Source organism: Aphidius gifuensis, linkage group LG5 (genome assembly GCF_014905175.1).
Source record: "Aphidius gifuensis isolate YNYX2018 linkage group LG5, ASM1490517v1, whole genome shotgun sequence".
Classification (NCBI taxonomy): domain Eukaryota; kingdom Metazoa; phylum Arthropoda; class Insecta; order Hymenoptera; family Braconidae; genus Aphidius; species Aphidius gifuensis.
In genome coordinates, this window is record NC_057792.1 from 6861100 (window position 1) to 6886203 (window position 25104).

At 22.0% G+C, this 25104-nt stretch overlaps 1 protein-coding gene across 10 annotated transcripts in view; it reads left to right on the forward strand.

Moving 5' to 3' along the window:
* The window catches only part of LOC122857398 (phosphatase and actin regulator 4B), a 60006-nt gene extending 38120 nt beyond the window's left edge, over nucleotides 1–21886 (forward strand). For 4 of the 10 annotated variants that reach the window (XM_044159543.1, XM_044159541.1, XM_044159547.1 and 1 more), the window contains 10 exons: nucleotides 16503–16691; nucleotides 17524–17757; nucleotides 18173–18422; nucleotides 18566–18598; nucleotides 19263–19405; nucleotides 20056–20212; nucleotides 20786–20841; nucleotides 20950–21053; nucleotides 21136–21308; nucleotides 21393–21886. In XM_044159543.1, coding sequence (XP_044015478.1) covers nucleotides 16503–16691; nucleotides 17524–17757; nucleotides 18173–18422; nucleotides 18566–18598; nucleotides 19263–19405; nucleotides 20056–20212; nucleotides 20786–20841; nucleotides 20950–21053; nucleotides 21136–21308; nucleotides 21393–21408 — 1355 coding nt within the window. In that variant the 3' untranslated portion in view covers nucleotides 21409–21886. The remainder of the gene's footprint in view (nucleotides 1–16502; nucleotides 16692–17523; nucleotides 17758–18172; nucleotides 18423–18565; nucleotides 18599–19262; nucleotides 19406–20055; nucleotides 20213–20785; nucleotides 20842–20949; nucleotides 21054–21135; nucleotides 21309–21392) is intronic. The other 6 variants (XM_044159544.1, XM_044159549.1, XM_044159550.1 and 3 more) reach the window with 4 other exon arrangements.
* The last annotated feature ends 3218 nt before the right edge of the window (nucleotides 21887–25104 follow it).

The window sequence follows — 25104 nt, forward strand, 5'->3', positions numbered from 1 at the left end:
AATTTAAAATGAAATTTTATTTTTTTATAAATACTATCTTCAAGTACAAATCCATCATTTGTAACTGAAGACATCGAAATTGTTATAAAAAAATTTAATAATTATAATCATTATTAATAAAAAAAAATGTATTATTAATTTTTAAATTTTATTATTTCAACTTATATATAAACTTCCTTCAAATATAATTATCAAAAGTTAATTTTAAGTAAGTTTACGATAGTTTTTAATGAAAGTAGTTCAGTGACGTTATCAGTGTCTAATCCTTTGGACATTAAAACTTTATTCAAAAACAAAAAATATAATTATTTATCAGCTATATAAAACTTATATTTTCCCCAACTAGACAAAAAGATTTTGATAAATTTTTCTTATATTATTTATTTATTTATTTTTTTATACATACACCGAATATTTAGTTTTCTCATCGGATTATTTTCTGTTTACACACTTATATTTTTTTTTGTATTTTTATTTTTGAAAATCTATACAAGGGCTTTTCCATTAAAATATGCACAGTCAACACAGACATCCTTACTCAATGCCTGTACCACGTAAATCTGTTGATACTAACTCGTTGCACTTAGAAGTATTCGTATTTTATTTTTCTAAAGTTTTTTTCCTTGATCCTTGTAATTTTTATTAAATTATACTTATGAATTATTCTCAAAATTATTCAACAAAAAAAATAAATAAAATAAAACACACTGCTCATAATTGAATATATAATTATGTATTTTTTTTTTCATTTTTATAGTGTAATTTTTATTTTACATTTCTACTGGTCGAGTGCTGTTAAAACATGAATAACTTTTTTTTCTATTTGTTCTTTATTTTTTCTTCTCGGAAGGAAGTTGAGTCAAGTAATCATGCTAAGTGAAGGTCGTCTACCAGGGGCCGTTGACCCCGTCTCTGTACTTCATTCTATTTTTTTTTTTTTTTTTGCCAGGTTCCTCATAATATTATTATTATTAATAATTAAAAAATCAATAATAGACATTTCTTTGTAAATTATACAACAATATCACAAACAAAAAAAAGAAAAAATTATGTTTTTTTAAAAAGAGAATTTTTATGTTGCCATCTAAGTTTAAATATTCTTGAAAGAACTGCGATTAAAGTTTGATCTATGAAAGCTTGTCCTCAAAACTTGTAAAAAGAAAAAAAAAAAGATTCAAAAAAAAATTCATAGAAAAAAAGATTAGCCAAGATCGCGAAAAAAAAATAGTAAAAAAAAAGGGCTAGTTCCGTTTTGTGAGTTTCTTCATATGGAAAGATTTGCAATGCACAGAAAGTCAATGAAGACCTAACAAAGAAAAAGAAATACCTTGAAGACGTGCTTGAGCTTTTGAAAATTTATGATCGATCCTTGAAAAGGAAAAAACTTTATAAAAAACTAGAAAATTTTTACGAATATTTGAGTAATGCTAAATTAAAAAAATCCTTGTATACACAGTTAAAAAAAAATATATAAAATGATAAATTAAAAAAATATCAATGTGAAAATAAGGGTTGTAAAATTGATGTCTTTATTTTATCAAGAAACACTATATAGGTCATAAAGATCTTTTTTTTCTATAAAATAAAACTAGGCCAATTCTTTTGCAGTTTTGCGTAAAAAAAAAAAATACATTGCCAAAAAAAAAAAAACTGGTTCTAAGGATATAAATTAAAGATAAAAAAAACAGACTATTCCTAGAAAATATTAATCCAATATTAATCGGAACAAGTAATTAACAATGATAAATTAAAAAATAAAAAAATTCTTCAATTCAATTGTCCTTGCATTAACTTTATCTACATTATTATTTCAGTATATAAACAATAATAATCTCTTGCAATTTACTGATAATTATTTATCATCAGTAAACACACGTATTATTTATCTTTTGTTAATTAAAAAAAAGAAAATGATAAAATTCAATCTTTAAATTCCATAATATGATTTTTTTTTATTTTTACATATTTAAACAATTTTACAAATAAATTAATTCGTATTAATATGTTACATATTACTTTAATGTAATTTCCTTTATTTAAATTTCAATTTGAATGTCAGTTTTATTTACTTTATATACAGTACAATGATTATAATTCAATGTGTGATTATCTACAAATAGATTAACTATTAAATCGTCGCAATGCGGATATATAATTATGTGTCTTCTCGTTGTTATTATTAACCACAAATATAACGTAATTCATCACATGAGCTTTGTCTTTCCTTTATCAATCATCATAATATTCAAATAAAAAATAATTAAAATAACTATAGAATAATTTTGTCAATGACAGAATTAAAAAAAACAAAAAACATAATGAAAAATTATTTTTAATTTACATAATAAAATATATTATGAATAATTTTTAACTGTATGTTTTTTTAAAAATAATATCAAATTATATTTGCAACATTTTTAAAATATTTTTATTTTTTTATTTTTGATGAATAAATTGACAGCTAAGAATTGAATGTTTATTATTCTTAACATGTTTAAATATTATTATTAAAACATGACCGTTAGTCAGTGACCAAATTAAGATATAAAAAAAATTAAAAAAGAAGTTTTTTTTTTTTTTTAATTTTATGTGTATGTGTACGATATGTATTTTAATGATTTTGAATCAAGTGTTAATAATTATTATAATACAAAGTGTCGTTGTGGCAAGAGTGTTAAAAGTTTTTCTTTAAAGTGTCAATTAATGTTTTATCCAATAAACAGATACGTTGATTTTATACGGTGATGATGGGATTTATTATGGGCTGCACGTGTTTTAAAGGTACCATTTTTCATCTTTGTCAAGGTTTGTTTTGGTTATTTTTTTTTTTATTTTTTTTTGGTTATCTATGATTTTTTTTATATAGTTTATACTTGGATAGTAAATTTTGGCTGAATGCCAATAATAAGCCAGGTGTTTTTCGATAAAATAAAACTTGAAGTATAATATTAATTTTTTTTTATTTCATACAATATGTTGGTGATTAAATTTTTTTTTTATGATTTTGGTAAAAAAGTTTTGCATGGAGGAAAGTTTTGAAATTAAATGAGAGTGTTTAGAACAAAAAATAATCGATGATTAATTATTAAAAGTAACTAGTGAATGTATTTATTTAGTAATTGAAATATTAGTTGGAAAGAAATTGTGAGTTAGTGATAGAAATATTATTTTTGAATGAAATTTTATTAATATAAACTTTGAAAATTATATTTAAAATATAGTTGAATTATAAATATGAGTTTTATTCTAATGTATATACAATTTTTAAATATATTTTTTATATATTTACATAAAAAATATATAGAAAATAAATATATACGATTTGTATTTTTAAATCCAAATGTAATTTAAATTTATTATTCTGTCTATTAATTTTACTTCTGTCGTGACACTTAAAATATTATTGAGACTAAAATATTTTCAATCTAAGATATAAAAGAGACATGAAATAATTTTTCAATATGAAAAGAAAAATTTTTCTTTTGCATATTTTTATTTTCTTGACATATATATTTATATACCAAATATTTTCTTTTTAAACTCTTCTGATATTTATTTATTTATGTTTTTATTATTTTCAAAATAAAATAATTTTTTTTTCGTATTTCTTTTGATTTTAAAAATTCGATTTTATACTTTTTTATATTTTTATTGATTGTTTATATTTTACTTTAGGTTTTCGTGAAAAATTAAAAGACATCATAAAACATTAATCAAAAAAAATTCATTTACTTATTATTAAATAAATTAATATTCCCAAGCTGTCAATAAATAAACTTTTTATTTTTTAAATAGGTTTATCATATAATTTTAAACACCAAATACTAAATTTAGTTTTTTATTTCTTTTGTTTCAGGTACGTTTAATCTTCATAAAAAGAATTTTTTATCATCTTCTAAATATTATGAACAAAAGCTTTTTGGTGAGTGAGGAATTTTTCCAATTTTATTTTTCATTTTGTTTCTTCTCTTTGAGAGTGGATCTAAAAATTTTATACACTTAACATTCTCTCAAGTTTCAGTTTGCGATTTGAGCTTTTCATTTTTATTTTCATTTATTTTATTTTCTAGCTTTCATGCACATTAGTAATCGATTTTTAAAGTCTGGCGTGTAATGTTCAACATTATCTTTATCTCGGTTTTCAATAACTTTTTTTTCTATTTTTTTTTGTGCTTACAATTATATATTTTTACTGATAACAGTTTTTTTTCTATTGCAGCGCCATCTAAGAGAGCTTTTCACTAAATTTCTTGTTTTTCAATGATAATTCATCATAATTTATATTATTATTTAAATATTTAACGAAAATATTTTAAAACAAAATATCATTAACAATTGTTTATAATTAATAATATAATTTTTTGTTTAAATTTTTTTTGTGCTGATTGTCGGTAAAATATCAACTTAATATTCAATGGTAAAGTAGATAATCATTTTGAGCTTGCAAGCTCGACTAAAATGATGGCGCTACAGTGGAAATTTCTTGTACTAATATTTTACATTTGAAAAAAATAAAATTGAGAATAAATTTAACTTTTGAATTTCAAATTAATACTTATAAAATATTTATTTATTTATTTATTTTTTTTCATTTAAATTATCAAACATTTATATTATTTTTGATTTTTAATTTTTTTTCAATTAAATATTCATACTTCCAATTAACACGAGCGAATTTTTTATTTTTTTTAATTTTTTTATTTTTATTCTATTTTTTAAAAATATTTTTTTTTATGACTGTCAGCTTTTATTAATGAGCGTAAAAGGTCATATCTGTGATGTCACTAATAAAACTATTCATAGCGATTTAATCAAGTAATAATATTTTACACGACATATGAATTTGATTGGAAGAAAAAAAAAAAAAACCAATGACACTTTAAATTTCTCCAATAAAAAAAGTAACTCAGTTTTTTTTATAAAATTTTTATTGTCAATGAATAAAATTTTTTATCCATAAACTATAAAATAGTTTATTAATACTTTGAGGTTTAACATAATTGAATCCATAAAATATTATTGAATAATCATTAAACAAATTTTATTTATAATTGCATATCCTCGTGCACTATATAAACCGTATTACTGATGATAAATTGACGTATTAATTATCAAGGATATTTCATCACTAAATATTTGTATACATTATTAAACTATAGCTCCGGGCAAAATTCTGAGTATCAAATTTATGTTCAATAAATATCAAAAATTATGTGGGTTGATGGCATTAGCATAGTCAACGCCATCCCGTGTTGCTAATAATATATAGAGAAAATAAATTCCAGTTGGTAAATATTTGCATGAGTTTCACAACAATTTGGTATATTCATAATAATTGATTTTTGAAAATTGGCACGTGGCATTACCTCTGGGTCAACAACGAACAAATGGATATCTACAACAGTTTTAAAAAAGCTGTTAACAAAGCTCTAGAATTTGGTTAACCATTTTCAAATGAAAATTTTCGGTTTCACAGTGGATTGCTGTGCTTTAATTTCTATATCAAATTATATTTATTCTTTAAACAAACTGCCCACATGTTGACCTTCATAGAAATAACATGGATTTTTTGTTAATTAATAAATAAATTTGAAATTTTTTTTTATTCTCTCGGCTTGGGGTTAAATTAAATAACACAGCTTTTGAATTTTACCTGCGATAAATTTTTTTTTAAATGAGCTTATTCAATTATAAATTTATCCGACTAATATTTCCAGTGAAAAAATCATGAAATTATATTCTCTGAAATGAATCTATTCAAAAATATAAATCCATAAATTTCTTTTAATTTTATTGAGCCATTTTTCCGAAAGAAAATTACGAAGAAATTCGGGGAAATATTTTTACCAGGAAGCGCAATTAAAAAACTAATTACCGAAATGTGCGGCTTTCATTTGAAGCATTATAAATTCAATACAGAAAATTCCAAAACAAATTTAAAAATAATTTCATTTATTTTTTTTTCTTTTATTCTGCATTTATCACAAAAAATAATGATAATAAAATCATACGTCAAAAATTTTATAATTTATAAAATCTTCACAACTTTTAACGTAAATAATCAGCCACGTGTAACTATAAAAAGTAGTTCAAGGTTATATTTTTTATGGTAAAAAAAATAAAAATACAATTATAAATGCATTTTCATCTTTTTGTTGAGTTAAAATTGAATAATATTTTCATGTCCTTGAAAAGCCCCAAGGTAAATTATCTCATTTAAAGTATAAATGCATATACTTTTCCAGTTCAAACAATATTTATTGTTCTTTTCTTTTATTTATCTCAAATAAATTTATTCTTTGACTTTACTTTTATTATTAATTATTTTATATTTTAATAAAGATTATTCATTTTTTTTCTTTACTTAAAAACAACCATAAACAAACATATTTTTCAGTTGAAAATTTTCTATTTTAATAAAATGTTTTTTTTTTTAGTTTTCAACTGAAAATTTAATTTTCTATGCTATGATCTAATTATTTATCTGAGCTTTGAATTACGTCAGGTTTACATATATATATTTATTCGAACAATTATTACTAATTTTTCATAGAAAAAATATTCAAAAAAATACAAAATTTAATAATCAAACTTGCCAGGTATTACGTTTTATTGTATTTATTTTTTTAAAATCCTCAAAATCAAACTTGACATTCAATAAGTAAATACTATGAAGTCGGTAATGTGGGTGGATTTATGTGATTAAATATGTACATATATATCAAAGTACCACGAGCCAAGAGCTTGCAGGAAAAGCACTGAATGTCAAGGTCAATCCCGGGGCACAAATTTAAACCCTGGATATATTTTCGACCTTCATGTTCTCTTTCTCAATACATACTACTGTGGTATGGATAAAAAACGTCACTTCAAGGTGCCTATAAATGCACATAAACTTGTGTATAGCTCCTTTCAAAGCTCCAAAAATCCTCCAGAATTTATAAAGCTATATTAAAAAAAAAGGTGCTAGAATTTTTCAAAGTTGTCGAGAGGAAAAATAAACAATACAATATTTAAAATAAATTTAAATTCATTTATAATAATGAAATCTAAATATTAATAAAACATTTTATTAATAAATCATTAAATTTTTTTATAACTATTTCAATATCTTCAATAAAATTAAAATTAAAATTTCATTTTAAATTAAATAAATTTAATTTGGTTGCAGTATGAACTTTCTATCGTCATCGACTTTAAAAAATTAGTAAAATTAGTAATTTTATAGAGAATTCTAATACTCCGTAATTATTTGGAACCACTTGTAAGTCTTATAATCATTTTCAATTTTAAAAAATAAAAAAAAAACGAATAAAAGTAAAAAAAACTTAGTTGAAAATTCAATTTATATTTATCTATGAAAAATATTTATACATTTTCTTTGTTCTCCAATAAATAGACTCTGTTTTGAATAAATTAAATAGCAAACTGTTGAATAAACTAAATCGATACATGTATTATAGAAATTGATGGTAACTGTTGATGAGTTTGTTAATGATTATGATAATAGAAGCTCTCCATTAAATGTCGTAATCAAAAATTAATATATTTTTCCGGTGCTTTTTGGTTGAGTGGTCTGAACTTTTTTTTACAATTACTATCGATTCATGACCTACATTCAAACGACCGTGAAATAATAATAGATAATCAAACGACGCGTGTTTATACAGAAAATTAATTATAATTATATTTGAAAATTGCAAGTTCATATCACGTATCACATAATTAAAAATATTCTATATATATTTAACTATCAGTTACAATTAAAACAAAAACCTTTTTTTTTTTTGTTTTTTAAATTTTCCAATAATGTTATTAGTATTTCAGTTAAATGATTAATTTGATTAATTGATTTTTAATTAGTTAAAAAAATCCTCGACTATTGGAAAATCAATTTAGTAGTCTTGTCTTTTTTTTGTCTAGTTAAACTATTGTAACTATTCTTTATCAGTGTTAATGAAAAAAAAAAAAAAAACTCAATACTTTTGATGTTCCTGTCTAGTCTGGTCTAGTGTAAATAGAAGTCGAATGAATATCTTTTGTGGTTGGGAAATTCTCAGGCAATAAATCAATATCAAAATGTCACGTGTCACTGATTTTCTCTCTTATTACAGTGACTGTCGAGATTGCTGATAAATAGCGTAGAAAAAAAAAAATAGTATATTAAAAAAAATAAATAAATAAAAGAAAAGGACAGATGCTTTTGTCCAGCTGTTTTTCATGTCACTCAGTTTTGTATATATAATGTATCATCCAATAACAAAAAATAATATTAAGGTTATTTCATTAAGCTTTTTTTTTTCCTTTCATTTTTCATTTTTTTATTTTATTTACTATAATCGCTTACGTTTAATCATTTTTTTTTTTATCTCGATTCTTTTTTAAGACCTTCTCATGATTTTATATACAATTTTGAAATTTTCTATCGATTTTTTTTTTAATATATATTTTTTTTTTTCTTCAAAACATGTGTGTAACATAGTTGACCTCATTTTACTTGTTTTACAATCGAGGCATGTCTTTGACAAAAATCACCCTGAGGAAATTTGCAAGAAAAAAAAAAAACTGAATAAAAAAAAAACCGTCCATATCATTATTTTTCGATTTTTTTTTTCGCTCTGAAATTCTTGCTGTAGAAATACTTCAACATTTTTAAACAATTTTTTTTTTTTTGCACGTATGGATATTTTGATCCTAAAAAGAAAAAAAAAATAGTATATTCTTATATATACAATTTTTTTTTATTTTACGAGTGACCTCAAAAAGTATCGAAAAAGAATTTTAAAAAACTACATGTATGGTAAAGTAAATAAATGTATAAAATGGAATTTTTTTTTGCTGTAAAAATGTTGATATAAAAGTAATAAAAGAAAAATTTAATATAGTCAATTCAATTGTCGGTGTTTTTTTTTTTTTTTTTATGTTAAAGTTTGTCAGTTGTAAAAACAGACAAATGTCCTTGTTGGAAATATATAAAGAGAACAGTAGTATGACAAAAAAAATATCCTTGAAAGATGAAAATGGAACAAAATAGATATTATAACAAAAGAGCTTTTGTTTAAAAAATATAACGTTGTTAATATTGTTTTTATTTATTAGTTACATTAATAATTTTAAACATGTGATTTTTTAATTTACCAAAACCTTTTTAAACATTTATCTTTTACTCAATTTGTTTCACGAGCTTTTCTTTGTATTATCCCTCCAAATACTCTTACGATATTGTTCATTTTTTTCACTTCATAACCTCTTAAATGCTGTGATATATTTCATATGTCAAGTCTTTCCCTGACTGTTAAACATTAGTTTCGTACATTCAAAAACACATTAAAGTGTGTTTCTTGTTCTCCATTACAAAATCTGCATGAATGCTTTTTATAGAATTGCTCTGATTAGAAAAACTGCGTAAAATTAAAAATAACCTGAAAAATTTTAGCTCAGGATGTTTCCAACATTTAGGTTAGGTCTCGTTCTCAAATCGATTTTATTCCCGTTACTCCTGAACACGAGCTTTACACAAAAAAAAGGTCAAGGTCTTATATTTTTTTTTATTTTATTATTTCTTTATTATTATTTTTTTTACAATGCTCCATATCCCAGATGCATCGTCGTCTAGTAATCTTGTTTAAATCCAACTTGAAATCACCCTCGAGCTGTCTCAAGGTCCCTGAAGTTGACTTCAACACATTTTCTTTAGATACAAATAACAACGAATTACCTTTTTTTTTTTTCCTTTAAATTTAATTTTATGACAAGGACATTTTATATATATCAAGATAAAAATAAATTTAATCAAAGAAAGGAAAAAAAAAAGTATATATCTAGTAGTCATTGTTTAATTAATTAATTTATCAAAAGGATTTAGTTTCTCAAATTAAATTTTAATTTAATTACAAAGTAATGTTATTTATATTCTAGAAATTGACCACATAAAAGTTTCAAATTACTTTGTTAAATTTAAATTAAAAAACTAATTTTTTTTTTGTTATTAATTTTGGATAGTTTAGATAAATAATAATTTTTTTTTTTTCGATTTTTAAATAGTTTTCATTGACATAATAATTAAAAGCCAGTAGAATTTATTTAATGACATTGTTTTTTTGTTTTTCTTTTTCAATTTTTATTGATTTAATCAATCTCTCATGCTCCAATAAATTCAGATCATAATATTTTTTTTATTTTTATCTTTATGTTCATCTGGAAAATGGACTTTTTACTTGATTAAGTTAATTTTTTTTTTTTTAATCTTGAGCATAAATATCTTGCACGCACAAATATATATATATACATTTTTTTTTCTAATAGAATTACCTTTTTTTTAAATACAGATAATATTAATTAAAAATTTTTCTAACATAAATCAAATGATATTTGTAGGATCAAAATATAAAAAAAATTAAAAGCTTACGAAGCATTTGTTATATGTTTTTTAAAACACTTGCCATTTTTCTTATTTTTTTTGTCGCTGTTATTATTTTCGTGTTTTTGATATGTCCTTGAACTTGAAACCCAAACCCAAATCAAAATACTCACGTATTTTTTACATGAAAATGATAGCTACATTATTTTTTATTTTCTTTCCAACACCCTATACCATAATATGAAAAATTATGACTCTTTGAATCACGTGACCCTCATTTTTATTTCTACTTTTTCATTTATTTGATTAAAAAATGACAATTGTTATTTGTTTTATTAAATTAAATTTATACTTTATATATTTTCAATTGAATTTTTCAACTCTTTATTTATTCTCTTCTATCGTTATTATTTTTCTATATTTTCCACATTTATTTGTATTTTTATTATTTTTTTCTCGAAAAAAAAAAAATGAATCAACTGAGCTAGATAAAATAAAATAAAGTAGCGGAAATAGATGTCGAAAAATGTCGTGAAATATATATCTATATAGATAATAAAATATAAAACGACCAACAAAAATATATTAAGTATATAAAAAAAAATTTTTTTTATTGAAAATAAAAGTCATTTGGTATCCTGCAACTTTATGTTCATGTGCAGGATATGTACGTTTTGTTGCTTAGTTTCATACTGAATACTAAAATTGACTTTATCATTGTACATGTGTATTTGTATTTATATGCTTGCACATATGTGTCTCAAAACAAAATAACAATACATATACATTACATTGAAAGAAGCTATTGTATATAAGTTTGCAGAAAATAAAAAAAACAACCGAGCTTTTTGCACTTTACAAAACTTCATTGTGTGAGTTTAATAAGTCTTAAAAAAATACTATAGAAATAAAAAAAATAACAACTGTTTTAGGTCCAATAAAATCAGAATACCAAACAAAATAATTAGATTAACTTTTTTTATATCTAATAGAGTGGATAACACACCATTAAAATGAAAAATTTTATTACATAAATTTGTTATGGGATTTTTCTTTCTTGAGACAAAAAATAAAGCAAAACTTTTTTTTATTTTATTCTATATTTGTTTTTATGAGCTTTTAAAAGAGCTTTTTTAGATATTAAATTTTTTGCTAATATCTTTGAATATTATATGACTTGAACATGCAAATTTGAAAAAAAAATATTAAAAATCGTTATTTTTAAATTGTAATAATGTTAATAATATAATTTGTTGATAAATAATGATTAAGTTCATTTATTTTTAAAAATAAATATAAATGTACTTGGGAAATTGTAACAAACGTCGACAATAAATTTTTTTCTTTTTCCTTCAGTGTCAGCACATTTTAGAAAGCACGAGGGAAGAATAAAAGTCTTTTTGATCCAGTAAATTAATCGCTGGAATTACTATTTGATACAACCTTAAAAAAAATATATATCCCTATTATTTTGGCCCTAAAGAATCCCCTGAAAATATTTAAAAAACTCGATCTACCTCGGAACGAATCGAAAAAAAATAATTAAAAAAATAAAGTTCAAATAAAAGTTGTGGATAAAAATTTTTTAGGGCGAAAAGCTCTTGTAAGTTTTTGTTGAGTTAATAATTATAATTTTTTGAAGTCCAATGCTAAAATTGCATTGTATTAATTTTCCTTTTTTCAATTACAATTTAAAAAAAAGAAGAAATTATCATCAATTCAATAAACTTGTTTATTAATTCCAGTTTCAGCGAATTTTTTTATTTTTATATTCAAAAATTCGTTGTTAGTGATTACAATATTTCATGGTAATTAATTTAAAAAATTCAACTACAAATTTCTCGTTATTTTTCATATATGTATTATTTTTTAACGTACAATAATAATTTATATTTTTATGACGCAGTGGAACAATGACATCACGTTCAAACAATTTATAAAAAAAAATTCAGTTAAAGTTTTTTAATGTATTTGTCAGTATGATTTCCCAAGTGTAAATAAATTCAACTACACAAACGCAACACATTGCAATTTTTATTGTTTTTTTTTTTGTTTATTAGAATTTTGTTACTTTTACGAGAAACAGTATGTAATGTCAGAGTGAACAGAGCATGAATGAACTGACAATGAATGAGCTAAAAGAAAATTTAACTCGTTGAATTCCATTTTTTTTTTTTCAATCTAATAAATATCATCTATTTTTATCATTAATATATCAATTTTTTTATATGTTATTTTTTATATTTATTTATAAAATCTTTTTTACTTCGCTCAAAGCTTTTTTATATTGAAAAAAAAAAAATTTTTTTTTCTATATTTTATTGATTAAAGTTCACATCACTGAGTCTACCATGAACTCGATAACATCAATTCAAGAGTTCAAGGTCATGTGGATTAAAATGATAAATAAAGCTTAATAAAAAAATTTTAGCTTTATAATTTTTTTTAAATCCCTATTATAAATGTAAATAAAAAAAAAAATTAAATCGACTAAATTTAAAAAAGAAAATTAAGCGAATTTTTATGTTTTAAATAATACTATTAATTATTATCTTATTATTTAAATAGTTTTAAATTAATATTTATTTAAATTTAATTATTAAAAGCTTTATATAATGCAGTATGAAATTTTTTTTATTGGTATAACGATCGCTTCTCAAATGCCCGGGTAACGCAGTTACATACTGTATATATTTTTTAGCCCCTATTTTCATGCTTTTCACGTTTTCCATCCCTTCTACCAATACTCAGCAGATTTACCATTTGGCAATAGCAAGTAGAAACCCTCTTGAGAACCATAATATCACCCACACAAATACTATACAGTGGCTCCACATTACGGTGAGCTTTTGCAACGTAGACGTTATTTGGTCAGTCACTCATCAGTTCGTATCAATCCTTCGTCACGTCGGGGACTTAATTTTTCATCTATTAACATATGTATATTATTAAAATCCATAAAAATTAAATATTCAAATTGTTAATTTATTTACAAAATAAATAATAGTTTTTAAAAATAAAATCAATGTAAATTTATTAATTTTATCGTTTTTTTTTTTTTTTTTTTTTTTTAATTTTTGTTATTTTATTTTTTGTTAATTTATAAAAATGAATTTGAGGTTTATTATTTGAAAAAAGTAAAACTGGAGGGCGGTAAAATGAGTGGAGTTAGTTTTCTCGCGGCTGTCAAGACATTTGGTCCAAGTAGTAGACGTCGTCGACGATGCGAAAAACAACAAAGGGTACTAGAAATTCCAGCTGGTTATGTACAATGTCAGCCTGATGTTGTACCATGCTGGGATTTAGCACCTCCAATAACTCCACCTGCTGATTTTTTACCACCCGGGTATAAAAAAGGTGACAGGTATTCAGGTGAGAATCGTTATTGATTCGATATTATTATTTTTTTTTTGTAATTCTAATTACGTCAAGTTTTTGTTACTTCATAATTTTTTTAAATCATTTTTTTTTCGTATTGATGAAAGCTCTACTTTGAGTGAATTTGATCATGATATTGGTATATATGTATATTTATTTTTCAAGTTGAAAAAAAATTTTCTCTCACTATTGATTTTTTTTCCTTATATTATGTATTGTCTTACGAACTGTTGATATAATTATTGCAGAACTTTTAAGTTTTTTTTTTTTTTTTCATTAAAAAGTACTGGAAAAAATTGAGTGTAGTTTACTATATATCGCAAGTAAAATTGAAAGTTTAAATTGCTATTAAAAAAGTGACATTTTTCTATCAAAATATTATTCTTCATAAATATCATGGTCAAATGTTCAAGTGTCTTTGTGAAATTGCAACTGATTATATGTAAACTTCAAATGATTTAAAATAATTATAGAATATTGGAATCATTTATGGAATTACTGATTTTACTAATTTGTTAAATAAATTTAAATGTATTGATAATTAAATTTATTTAATAATATAAAATTAATTAATAATTAATTATATTAATTTATTTAATAATAATATAAGATCAATTTTTTTTTTTAATATTTATTTTTATATAAAAAAATTTATACTAATGAAATAATAATTTTTAATAATTTGAATAAATTATTTTAAATAATCAATAAGGTGTTTTGATGAATATATAAAAAAATTTTGTTTAATTTAAAATGAAATTTTATTTTTTTATAAATACTATCTTCAAGTACAAATCCATCATTTGTAACTGAAGACATCGAAATTGTTATAAAAAAATTTAATAATTATAATCATTATTAATAAAAAAAAATGTATTATTAATTTTTAAATTTTATTATTACAACTGATTTTAAACTTGTTCCAAATGAATTCATGAAATTACTTAAAGTTATCTTTTGATAATTCATTTTCTAAAAATCATCTATTTATAATTTCTTTTATGTTACTTCAGGTGATTTCTAATGACTTCAAGTAGCTTTGAATAAAAGTGGCTTAGTGACTTCATTGATCTATAGAGCTATAGCTCTTGAATCTTCCAAGTTTTATTTAAATAAACTTTGATATTAAAAAAATAGATAAATATGTAAATAAATAATGGATAATTGAAATAAAGGTCGAAAGAAAATCAATATATTTTTGTCACAATAAAATAATTATTTATTCTGCTTTTCTGCATCGCCAATTAAACTGCAATTTGTCTGTGACCCTTTTTTTCTCGTTTTTTATTTTCCTCCGGTGATAGTTTAGTTATATTTTCCAATCTATCTTTTTTTTTTTTTTTAAATATTTCTCAAATTCCACTTTAATTTTTATCTCACCTCGTTTTTTTTTCATCAACGATGAATACATTCATAATTCAAATCCACATTTTTCAACATTGTAAATCGCATCAATTTTTTATATCCCAGTCGGAAAATGTTTTATTCTTTTATTTTTTTTTAAACTATAATTCATTCTAATTTTTATTTTTCAAGTTTTATTTTTTTGCTCAAAACGGATGTAATTTCAACCGCAAGTCATCATCATTTATTCAGATTTTTTTTCCTACTTTTATACGTACTAAAATTACAAATTCATATTTTTCATTTTTAATAATAATCCTCAAAATTACTATTGTTCAAGAAATTATTCAACAGAAAAAAAAAAAAAACTACTAAAATTATGTTTAAAAATTTAAACTGACATTTTATTTTTAATAAAATTTTCCATTAAAAGCATTTTTGTGGTAAATTTGATTAATTAAACAAATTAATTCTGTAATTTAAAATTATTTTGCAGTTGACACGTTGTCACTCATCAACTATTGATACAAACTTTTTTTTTATTTTAATATTTTTTCAAACATTTTCTGAAAATACGAAGTACATTTCCTGAAGTTGAGATAATCTAAATAAGCTAAAATCTCAAAGCTACGAATAGTTTGTTTATTAAATACACACATAATTAATTTACATGCTCATTAATATTACTGAAAATTTTAAGTGGCATTGTCAAACAAATATTTAATACCACAAAATGATTAATTATCTAATATCAGATAATTCCTGACACACTTTAATTAATATTTTAATACTTATTAATTTTACATAACATAAAATACCTTTTTTTTTTTTTCCAATGACCTAAATTTGAAGTTTAATAACAAAAAAAAACCATCAAACTATTTTAAACCAATAAAAACAATTTATTTTAGCAAAAAAAAAAAAAAATACCACAAATATTTCTTTGAAACTTTTAATAATAAATAAATAAATAAACAATAACAAGAGAGAAAAAAGTCCATTTTACAAATTATAAAAACTTTGTTATTTTTAAAAAATTATGATCGTCTATCAAGTCAAAATTTCATTGGACATGCTCCAATTTAACATCAGCCATGTCCCAGAAACATAAAAATATTTGTCACAAATTTTTAAATGACAGTTGTGACTTTTTTTTTTTCATTGAATTAATTTTTTTGTTGATTTTATTTGACTCTTCATTATTATTTATTTATTTATTTGATAGTTTGTTGTCGATGGTTTGACGAGTTTGAGTTGATGCGCTTTTGCAGTTGGGTTCATTAAATAATCTTCAAAAAAATAAACAAATAAATAATCCTGTGTCTGAGTGAATAACTATCCATTATCTTTTGATATAGATTTTTCGTCTTTCATTGCTGATGATTACTTTATTTTTTATTTTATTCTTTTCCAATTACAGAGCCGAAAAAAGAAAAGACTGAACAGAATGCAAATGGCACGTTATCGTCGGGTGATACCGTGTCAAATCAGGGCATTGGTCAAACTGGTAGCCAGGGAGTTTGTCAACCTGGTGATCAGCAAAAGCCAAATAGACCCAGTACCCTGGAAGCATCAAGAATGTTCACCAGGCGGTTGATTATGCTTGGAAGTGAGTTTTCTTCTTTTCTTTTTTTATGACTTTTTTATTATGATAACTCATTCATTTTAATTTACATTCAATATTAATTATTATATTCAATATAATTATCATGAGCTTTTTATTTTCAATTTTTCAAAATAGCAAGTGATTGAATGTGACTTTTACAAGTGATTTAAAATAATTATGGAATATTGGAATCATTTATGAAATTACTAATTTTACTAATTTTTTAAATAAATTTAAATCTATTGATAATTAAATTTATTTAATGATATAAAATTAATTAATTATTAATTATATTAATTTATTTAATATAATAATATAAGATGAATTTTTTTTTTTAATATTTATTTTTATATAAAAAAATTTATACGAATGAAATAATAATTTTCAATAATTTAAATAAATTATTTTAAATAATCAATAAGGTGTTTTGATGAATATATAAAAAAATTTATTTAATTTAAAATGAAATTTTATTTTTTTATAAATACTATCTTCAAGTACAAATCCATCATTTGTAACTGAAGACATCGAAATTGTTATAAAAAAATTTAAAAATTATAATCATTATTAATAAAAAAAATGTATTATTAATTTTTAAATTTTATTATTTCAACTGATTTTAAACTCATTTCAAATGAATTCATGAAATTACTTAATGTTATCTTTTGATAATTTATTTCATGTGAATTATATCTATAAAAATAAAAAATTTGTCTGTCTGAATGTCAGAGTCAAAGTCATATTGTCTATTCAAAATATAGATATTATTTAAAAAATGAAAAAATTATATATTAAATTATTATTTAATGTCGTTATTTATAATTTTTTTTTACAGTGGAAAAAGGAGTCTTGCAACCGACGGCAGAAGAACAGCAGGCTATTGACAGATACATGTCACCAATGCCACCTCATAACACACTAATGCTATCGGAGCTACCAGAACCACCAATACCACTTAGTGAAATTGGACCAATACCACCACCGCCAATGTTTAGTTCACCAAGTCCAACAATGGATTCACGGCACCAACAAGACCTACCAATTACATCACAGCATAACGATGAAGACGGTAATTACTTTTTATTTAATATCAAAAAATGAATATTCATTTATCTTTATAAATAACTATATCAATATTATTTTTAAAAACTTGGCTAATTAATTTTTTTAAACTTCTCAATTCATTTAATGTAAATCACATGAAAATATTCAAAATTAAAGTAAAAAAAAATCAATTTAAAAGACATTTAAAATTCAAGTAGTATGAACATTAAATAGTCAGCCAATTTTAATATTAAAACTATATATAAAAGAGAGCATTTAAATTTATGTAAATAAAAAGTTTTTAATATAATTATTTGATATCTCTTTTTTGCCATTTATAAATTGTTTTTTAAATCATTTGAATATTTTAATTATAACCATTCTCAGTCGACTATTTTTCATACATAATTTTTGTTTTAAATTATTATCTTTCAATATAGATGAGGATGAAATTGATGCTGAAGATGATGATGATAGCTTATATGTTTTTCGAGTATCTCAACCAGATCCAGCAATTGATACATCTAGAGTTGAAGAGATACCAGCAAAAGAGCCAAAATTTCATGCTGTGCCATTAAAAAGTGCATTGAAGAAAAAAAATACTGGAAGTGGTCCTGGTACACCTCAAAATACACCAACACAAGAAAATAGACCACTAACACTACGACAAGAATTACATGCCTCTTTCAAGTAAGTACTTTTAAAAATTTTTTGTAATTAGTTTTTCAAAAAAACGAAAACAATCATTCACATGTGCATTATTATTCAATCGTTCGTTCATTTCATCTCTCATCAATAAATCATCATTCATTTTTTTTCTTGTGCTTTGCCAGGAGGCCACCATTGAGGCCTCGGATCAGAATATGGTAATTTTTTTTTTCAAAAAACATTGAATAAAAAATAATATAATAAAATTTTTATAAAGTTGAGTGATAATTTGAATTATAAAAATAAAAAAGGACTTTATCTGTGAAGTCAGGAACTTGTTGCCTTATTGTATTTATTTTTTTTGGTCGAAAAATTTAATAATAACTCAATGAAATGGAAAGCAGTCTCTTCCAGTTTTTATTATTTTAATTTTTTTAGCTGTTAGGCCTTTCTGTTAGTAACGTGAAAATGTATTTCACAAAATGTTAATTTATCCTAGTTTTTCTAAATATCACAACTTGAGTTGATGAAAAAAAAATATAAAGAAAAATATATAAAAAAAAAAATTGGTTTTTTAAAGCATACAAAGACAAGTTATTTGCGTGCAGGTGGGTTAATGGCTGGAGGGTATCAAAAATGTTTTCCATATTCTTTTTTATTTACTATTTTCCATCATAAAATTTCTACACTCAGCATATGCAAAACTCATTCCACTCTGAAAATGAACAAAAATAAATTGTTTATTTAGATTATATTTTTTTTTTTTCCGTAGTAAAAATATAAAATTACATTTTTTTTATGGAATTTTTTTGTATTATGTTTATAGTTTCTTAAGAAATTATATTTGAATTATTTTTTTTTTTGATTTTAATAAATTTACAGTAGTCGACCGGTGAGATTTGGACTTGCTCTACCATGTACATTGGAAAATAAAGAAAATGCAAGACCTTATGTAATAAGAGAAGATTCTGATGGTTCAGATGATGGACAAGTACTCTACAGAGATGATTATGATGACGAAGAAAGTACGTATTGTTATTTATTTTTAATTCTACCTTAAAGTTAAAATACAAACTTAAATATTAAAATTTATATAAATAATTTATTTTAACTGTTTAAAAAAATAAATTAAATTTCGATTTTACTGTTTCATTGACTTTTTAGTTTATATTATTTTTTAATATATATTTTATTAACCTTCAACTAATTTTATCACATTTGTATATGTTTGTAAAGAAAAAAAAAGGAGAGGGTAGAGTCATGACACCTTGAGATTTAATATTAGTCTACCAAGATATTTTAAATATTGTACAATTCAGTGTATTTTCAAACTTAATACTCGCAGCATCACTTGATCATTTTTTTCTGCAAAGAAAAAAAACTAAAAACAAATAGTTTATTATTATTTTGATAAGATCAAGATTAAATTTGTTACTAATTAATTGATTCATTTATTTATTCTTTTTATCAAAAATAATTTCATCTTCTAAATTTAAATAGTGGCAATGTTGAAATGTTTTCAATACGCGCTGCATCGACACTGTCGATTGCATGTGCCATTGAACCAAAACCTAAATACAAGTTTTTTTCAAGACGAGGTTTAAATATTTAATGATAAATAAATATTTAATATTGATAATGTTTTTTTTTCATTGATTTATTTATATTTTTTCAGGTCGAATGGCTGACAAACTTGCACGAAAAGAATCGCTTTCACTTAAATTGGCACTGCGACCTGACAGACAAGAGCTAATTAATCGAAATATACTTCAAATACAATCTGATAATGAACGACAAGAATCAAAAGAAGCCATTGGTGCAAGGCTCATCAGGTAAATAATAATAATTTATTTATAAATTAAATTTGATCGTTAAATTCGAAATATTTCTTGAAGTTATAATTATTTTCAAAATTTACTGTAGAAATAAACGTTTTATTTTAACTGAAAAAAATTCAATTAAAAATCTGTAAACGTTGGATTTATTTAACAATTTTTTTTATACATACCACGTGTTATATGCTATCTCATCTCATACAGATTTTTTATTTTATAAATTTATTTACTTGATAAATCTAAACACAAGACAATTCAGCGAAAAAACAAAAAAAAAACATTGAAACAAATAAAAAAGCCTATGAATAAATAAAAAAATAATACATATAAAAACAATAATAATTAAATATATATTTAAATTATTTAAAAATATTCTTTTGAATTAAATTACACATTTTTTTTTGCTTTATATTTTAACCTTTATGACATCACTTGACACAAATATTCGCCCAAAAAGCTGTCAAGTATATTATGTATTTAAATAACAGGTACAATACATTTAAAAAAAAAAAAACAAAAAATATAATAAAACATTAATTTTGTATCATAAATAATTCATTTGTTTTACAGACGGCTAAGCATGCGGCCAACCCAAGAAGAACTTGAAGAGCGCAATATTTTAAAAAGTAAGCTTATAAATTATTATGAAAATAATTTAGTAATTTATTTATATACAATAAAATTATCACACTATTTAAATGTAAATTATAATTGTATGATGATTATTATTATAGAACAAAGTCCAGCTGAAGAAAAAAAACAAAAAGAAGAAAAAAAAAGATACTTGTTAAGAAAGCTTAGTTTTCGGCCAACGGTCGAAGAATTAAAAGAGAAAAAGGTAAATTAAAAAGCTTTTTTTTTTTTTGAATTTATTGAATAGTTTAATATTTAATAATGTTATTTATTTATTTTTATTACAGATTATAAGATTTAATGATTATATCGAGGTTACACAAGCACATGATTATGATAGACGAGCAGACAAACCGTGGACCCGACTAACGCCAAAGGATAAAGCAGCTATTAGAAAAGAACTGAATGAATTTAAAAGCTCAGAAATGGCTGTTCATGAAGAGAGTCGACATCTTACAAGGTAATAATTATATAAATAACTTTTTAATTACTTTTTATGATTATAAATAATCTAAATAATATTTTAATATTTTTTCTTTTACAGATATCATAGGCCATGACAATCGCAATGTGTAGAGGTGCTCCAGTGCAGTTCAATTAATCTGTCAAATATTATTACGACAGTCACGTGTTAAAAGTAAAAGAAAAAAAAAATATTTAAAATTAAAAAAATATATATAACAAGAGATTTTAATTGAAAAATTTTTAGAAAAAAAATATTTTTTGCAATAATTGCAAAAACAAAAAAATCATTAGAAAAAAAGAGAAAACAATTTGGATGTAAAATTTTTTGAGATTATTTTTTTTGTTCTGTTATTATTCATTTTTTAAATTGTTTTTTTTTTTTTTTTTCTTTACTCTTGTTAACGTGTATCCATATGCGAAAATGAGAATGTGATAGGGTGGTAAAATTCGCATTATTTTTTATTTTAAAATTTAATTAAAATTAAATTGTTAATATTATTATTTTTACAAAAAATAAAATAATCATAATAAAATTTTGCGAATCCACCCGCCCAAATTATTGTCAAACATGGCCAAAATATAACTCAGTAAAATTTTTGTTAATAATTCTTCATATTAAATTATATTTTAACTGTTTTAATTTTTGGATTAACCTTTTTTTTTGTTATTAAAAAAAATCATAATATTATAAAAAAATTCATTCCAATAATATAAAAAAATTATTATTTTTATTGTTAACTTTTAATATGAAGAAAAAATTATTTGGAAAATTTATAACTGAGTGTGTTTGGTGTGTCTTATGTACTACAACTAGTGGTTTATTTTATTAATTTTTTTTTTTAATAAAAACCAATTATTATCCAGTGTTGTCCCCTTATAAATAATAGCTTAATTAAAATTTTTAATATAGAGAGAAATTTTGTAATTGTTATAATAAACTCTCTCTCTCTCTCTCTCTGTGTTTGACTCAGTGACTTTTTACATACCAAAATGTGCTCACAAACTCACTCAATGTGTCGATAAGTCTGTAACTTGTCGTATTTTTTTAATCACTTTTTATTATTTTATTTTAATTTGTTAAAAAAAATATATATATATATATTAATAAGTAATTAATGATGTATTATTTGTAAATTTTTTTTCTATTCAATTGTTTTAAATTTATGTGTTTTTTTTTTTTTTTAACTGACTTATTTGGGGCGCACTTGGAGCATTAGAAAACTAGTAATTGAAAATAAATAACTATGAATTATAGTAGAAAAAAAAAAAAAATAAAATAATGCATATTTGTGCAATTGAAATTTGTACAGTTGAATTAAATCATGAAAAATAAGAAAAATAAAAAAAAAATTTTTAGAATGATTGTGAAATTAGAAATTTTGTTATTCATTTAATTAATTGAGTATTATCTATTAATTATTTTTATTATAATCAACTATCATCATTCATCGAAAAATACTCACTCATCATTGAATTAAAAAAAAAATAAATAATTAAAAAATGTACGTGATGAAAAAATAATTAAGTTTATTTTTTGTAATTAAATAAAAGAAGGAGGAAAAATAAATTAAGAAAAAAATAATTAAATTAATAAATAACAATAAACAAATTAGTTGATTTGCATTCAAATTGAATGACAATTTATAAATTCAAAAGATAATACTGTGAAAGAATATCTTGAAATATTAAAAATAAATTCGTCATAAATATTTGTTGTTTTTAATGAAACGAGTATGAAAAAAAATTAATAAATTAAATTTAAAAAAAAAAACATTAAGAATGAGCCATATATCCATCAATCTGTTTTCCAAATAATCCAGAATGTTTTCAAATTTTAATTTACAATAATCACATCGAGTCGTAAACTTATTGAAATAAAAAACAAGAAAAAGTAATTAAAATTTTTTTAACTGCGTCTATAATTAACTTTGATCTTTCAAAGTTATAAATCATAAAGTCAACAAATTTAGTAACTATCAATTTTTTTTTTAAATTTATCAAAAAAAAAAAATATATATAAAACCGTAGTTTGTTGCAAAAAAAAAAAAAACATTAAAAATGAGGAGAAAAAGTTGTAATCAATTTGGAAAAAGAAATAAATAAATAAAAAATTGTAAGATAATAAAACTAATAAAAATTTAAAATAATTTTTTTCCTTTTTTATTTAACATTTGAAGAAAAATACGTAATAAATTATAACAACTAGGTATTATTATTATTTTTATATTTTTTTTTAAGTTAATTGAATTTATTAGAAGCACAATGCGATAACAGCAACGTGTGATGTACATACTAATTATTATACATCATAATAAATACAAAAATTAAAAAAAACAAATTATTTCTCTGTAATATTAACGAAAATATTTTGAAAAATTGCAATACCATTTAATGAAGATAAAATTCCAGCTAAAATTATTTCTTAGTCAATTTAATTTGTTCAACTAATTTCATTTTTAGAATAAAAATCCCTAATTATTTGATTACAAAATGATTAAATAATTTTTATCAGTAATTGGAATTACTTTTAGTGTTAATCCAATAAATGAATTAAAAACAATGGCATGTGAGACTAATACTGTTTACAATAACACCGATGATGAACCACTATTTAACTATTTCAGGTTTGATGTTGTTGATTAAATTATTAAAACAATGTGAAATATATAATAATTCAATTAAAAAATATAATGATAAAATTAAGGCAATGCTGTGAAAAACACCTCTTATGTAGTTCTATGCTCCTAATACAAAAACCTAATATTTTTGAAAACTGCCGGACGAATTTAAATAAATAATTAAAATGATATAAAATTTGATAAAATTATAAAATTATTAATTGGCATTAAAATACCTCAAATGAGTCAAAAAAATATAAAAAATTAAATCCCTTGGAATAAGTTACACATGAAAATAGAACAAATTCAGGGTTTTTAGCTAAATAATTTTTAATTATATGATAGAGTTGAGACTGAGTCGTTATTTTTTTTTATTAAATTGTTCAGATCTAAGCTAATTTAGAAAAAAATGGAAATTTTTGAAATAATCAAAAGGGAAGTAATAAATTTTAATTGTTTTATTTTTTAACTATGATAGAATTGATGTTGATCGTAATTTTTTTTTATTAAATTGTCTATGATCATAAGATAGTTTAGAAAAAATGGGAATTTTAAAACTGAAGTATGTGTAGAGTGGATTTTAAACTATTTTTATTTTTTTTTTGTCATGATGGGGTTGAGTTGGTCAATTATTTTTTTCTATAAAATTGTCTTTATTATCTAATTTAGTTTAGAAAAAAAATAACTTATTTAAAATGGTCAAAAGAGGTAGAATTGAATTTTAATTATTTTAATTTTAACTATGATAGAATTAATAAGATTAGTCAAAGTTTTTTTTTTTTATTAAATTTCTAGGATTGCTATTTAGAAAAATGTAAATATTGAAAATGGTCGTAAAAATGGTAGATGAGTGGATTTTACAAATTGTTTTTAATTATGATAATAAGAATTTGAATTTATTTAGGTATCTATTCTTTGTCGCAGAGGGCGTCAGTTTCTGATATTAAAAAAATTGAAACAATTAAAATCCAATTCCCTACCGCTGTTTTGATCATTTCTTCTTGTAAATTAACATTTTTTCCTAAACTATGTTAGATAATAATTTTATGAAATTTAATAAAAAATTACGACCTAAGCTAAACTCTATCATAGTTAAAAAAAATTAAAAACATTTAAAATCCACCTTTATCTGATTTTGAATTTTAAAAATTTAAAATTTTTATTAAATCAGCT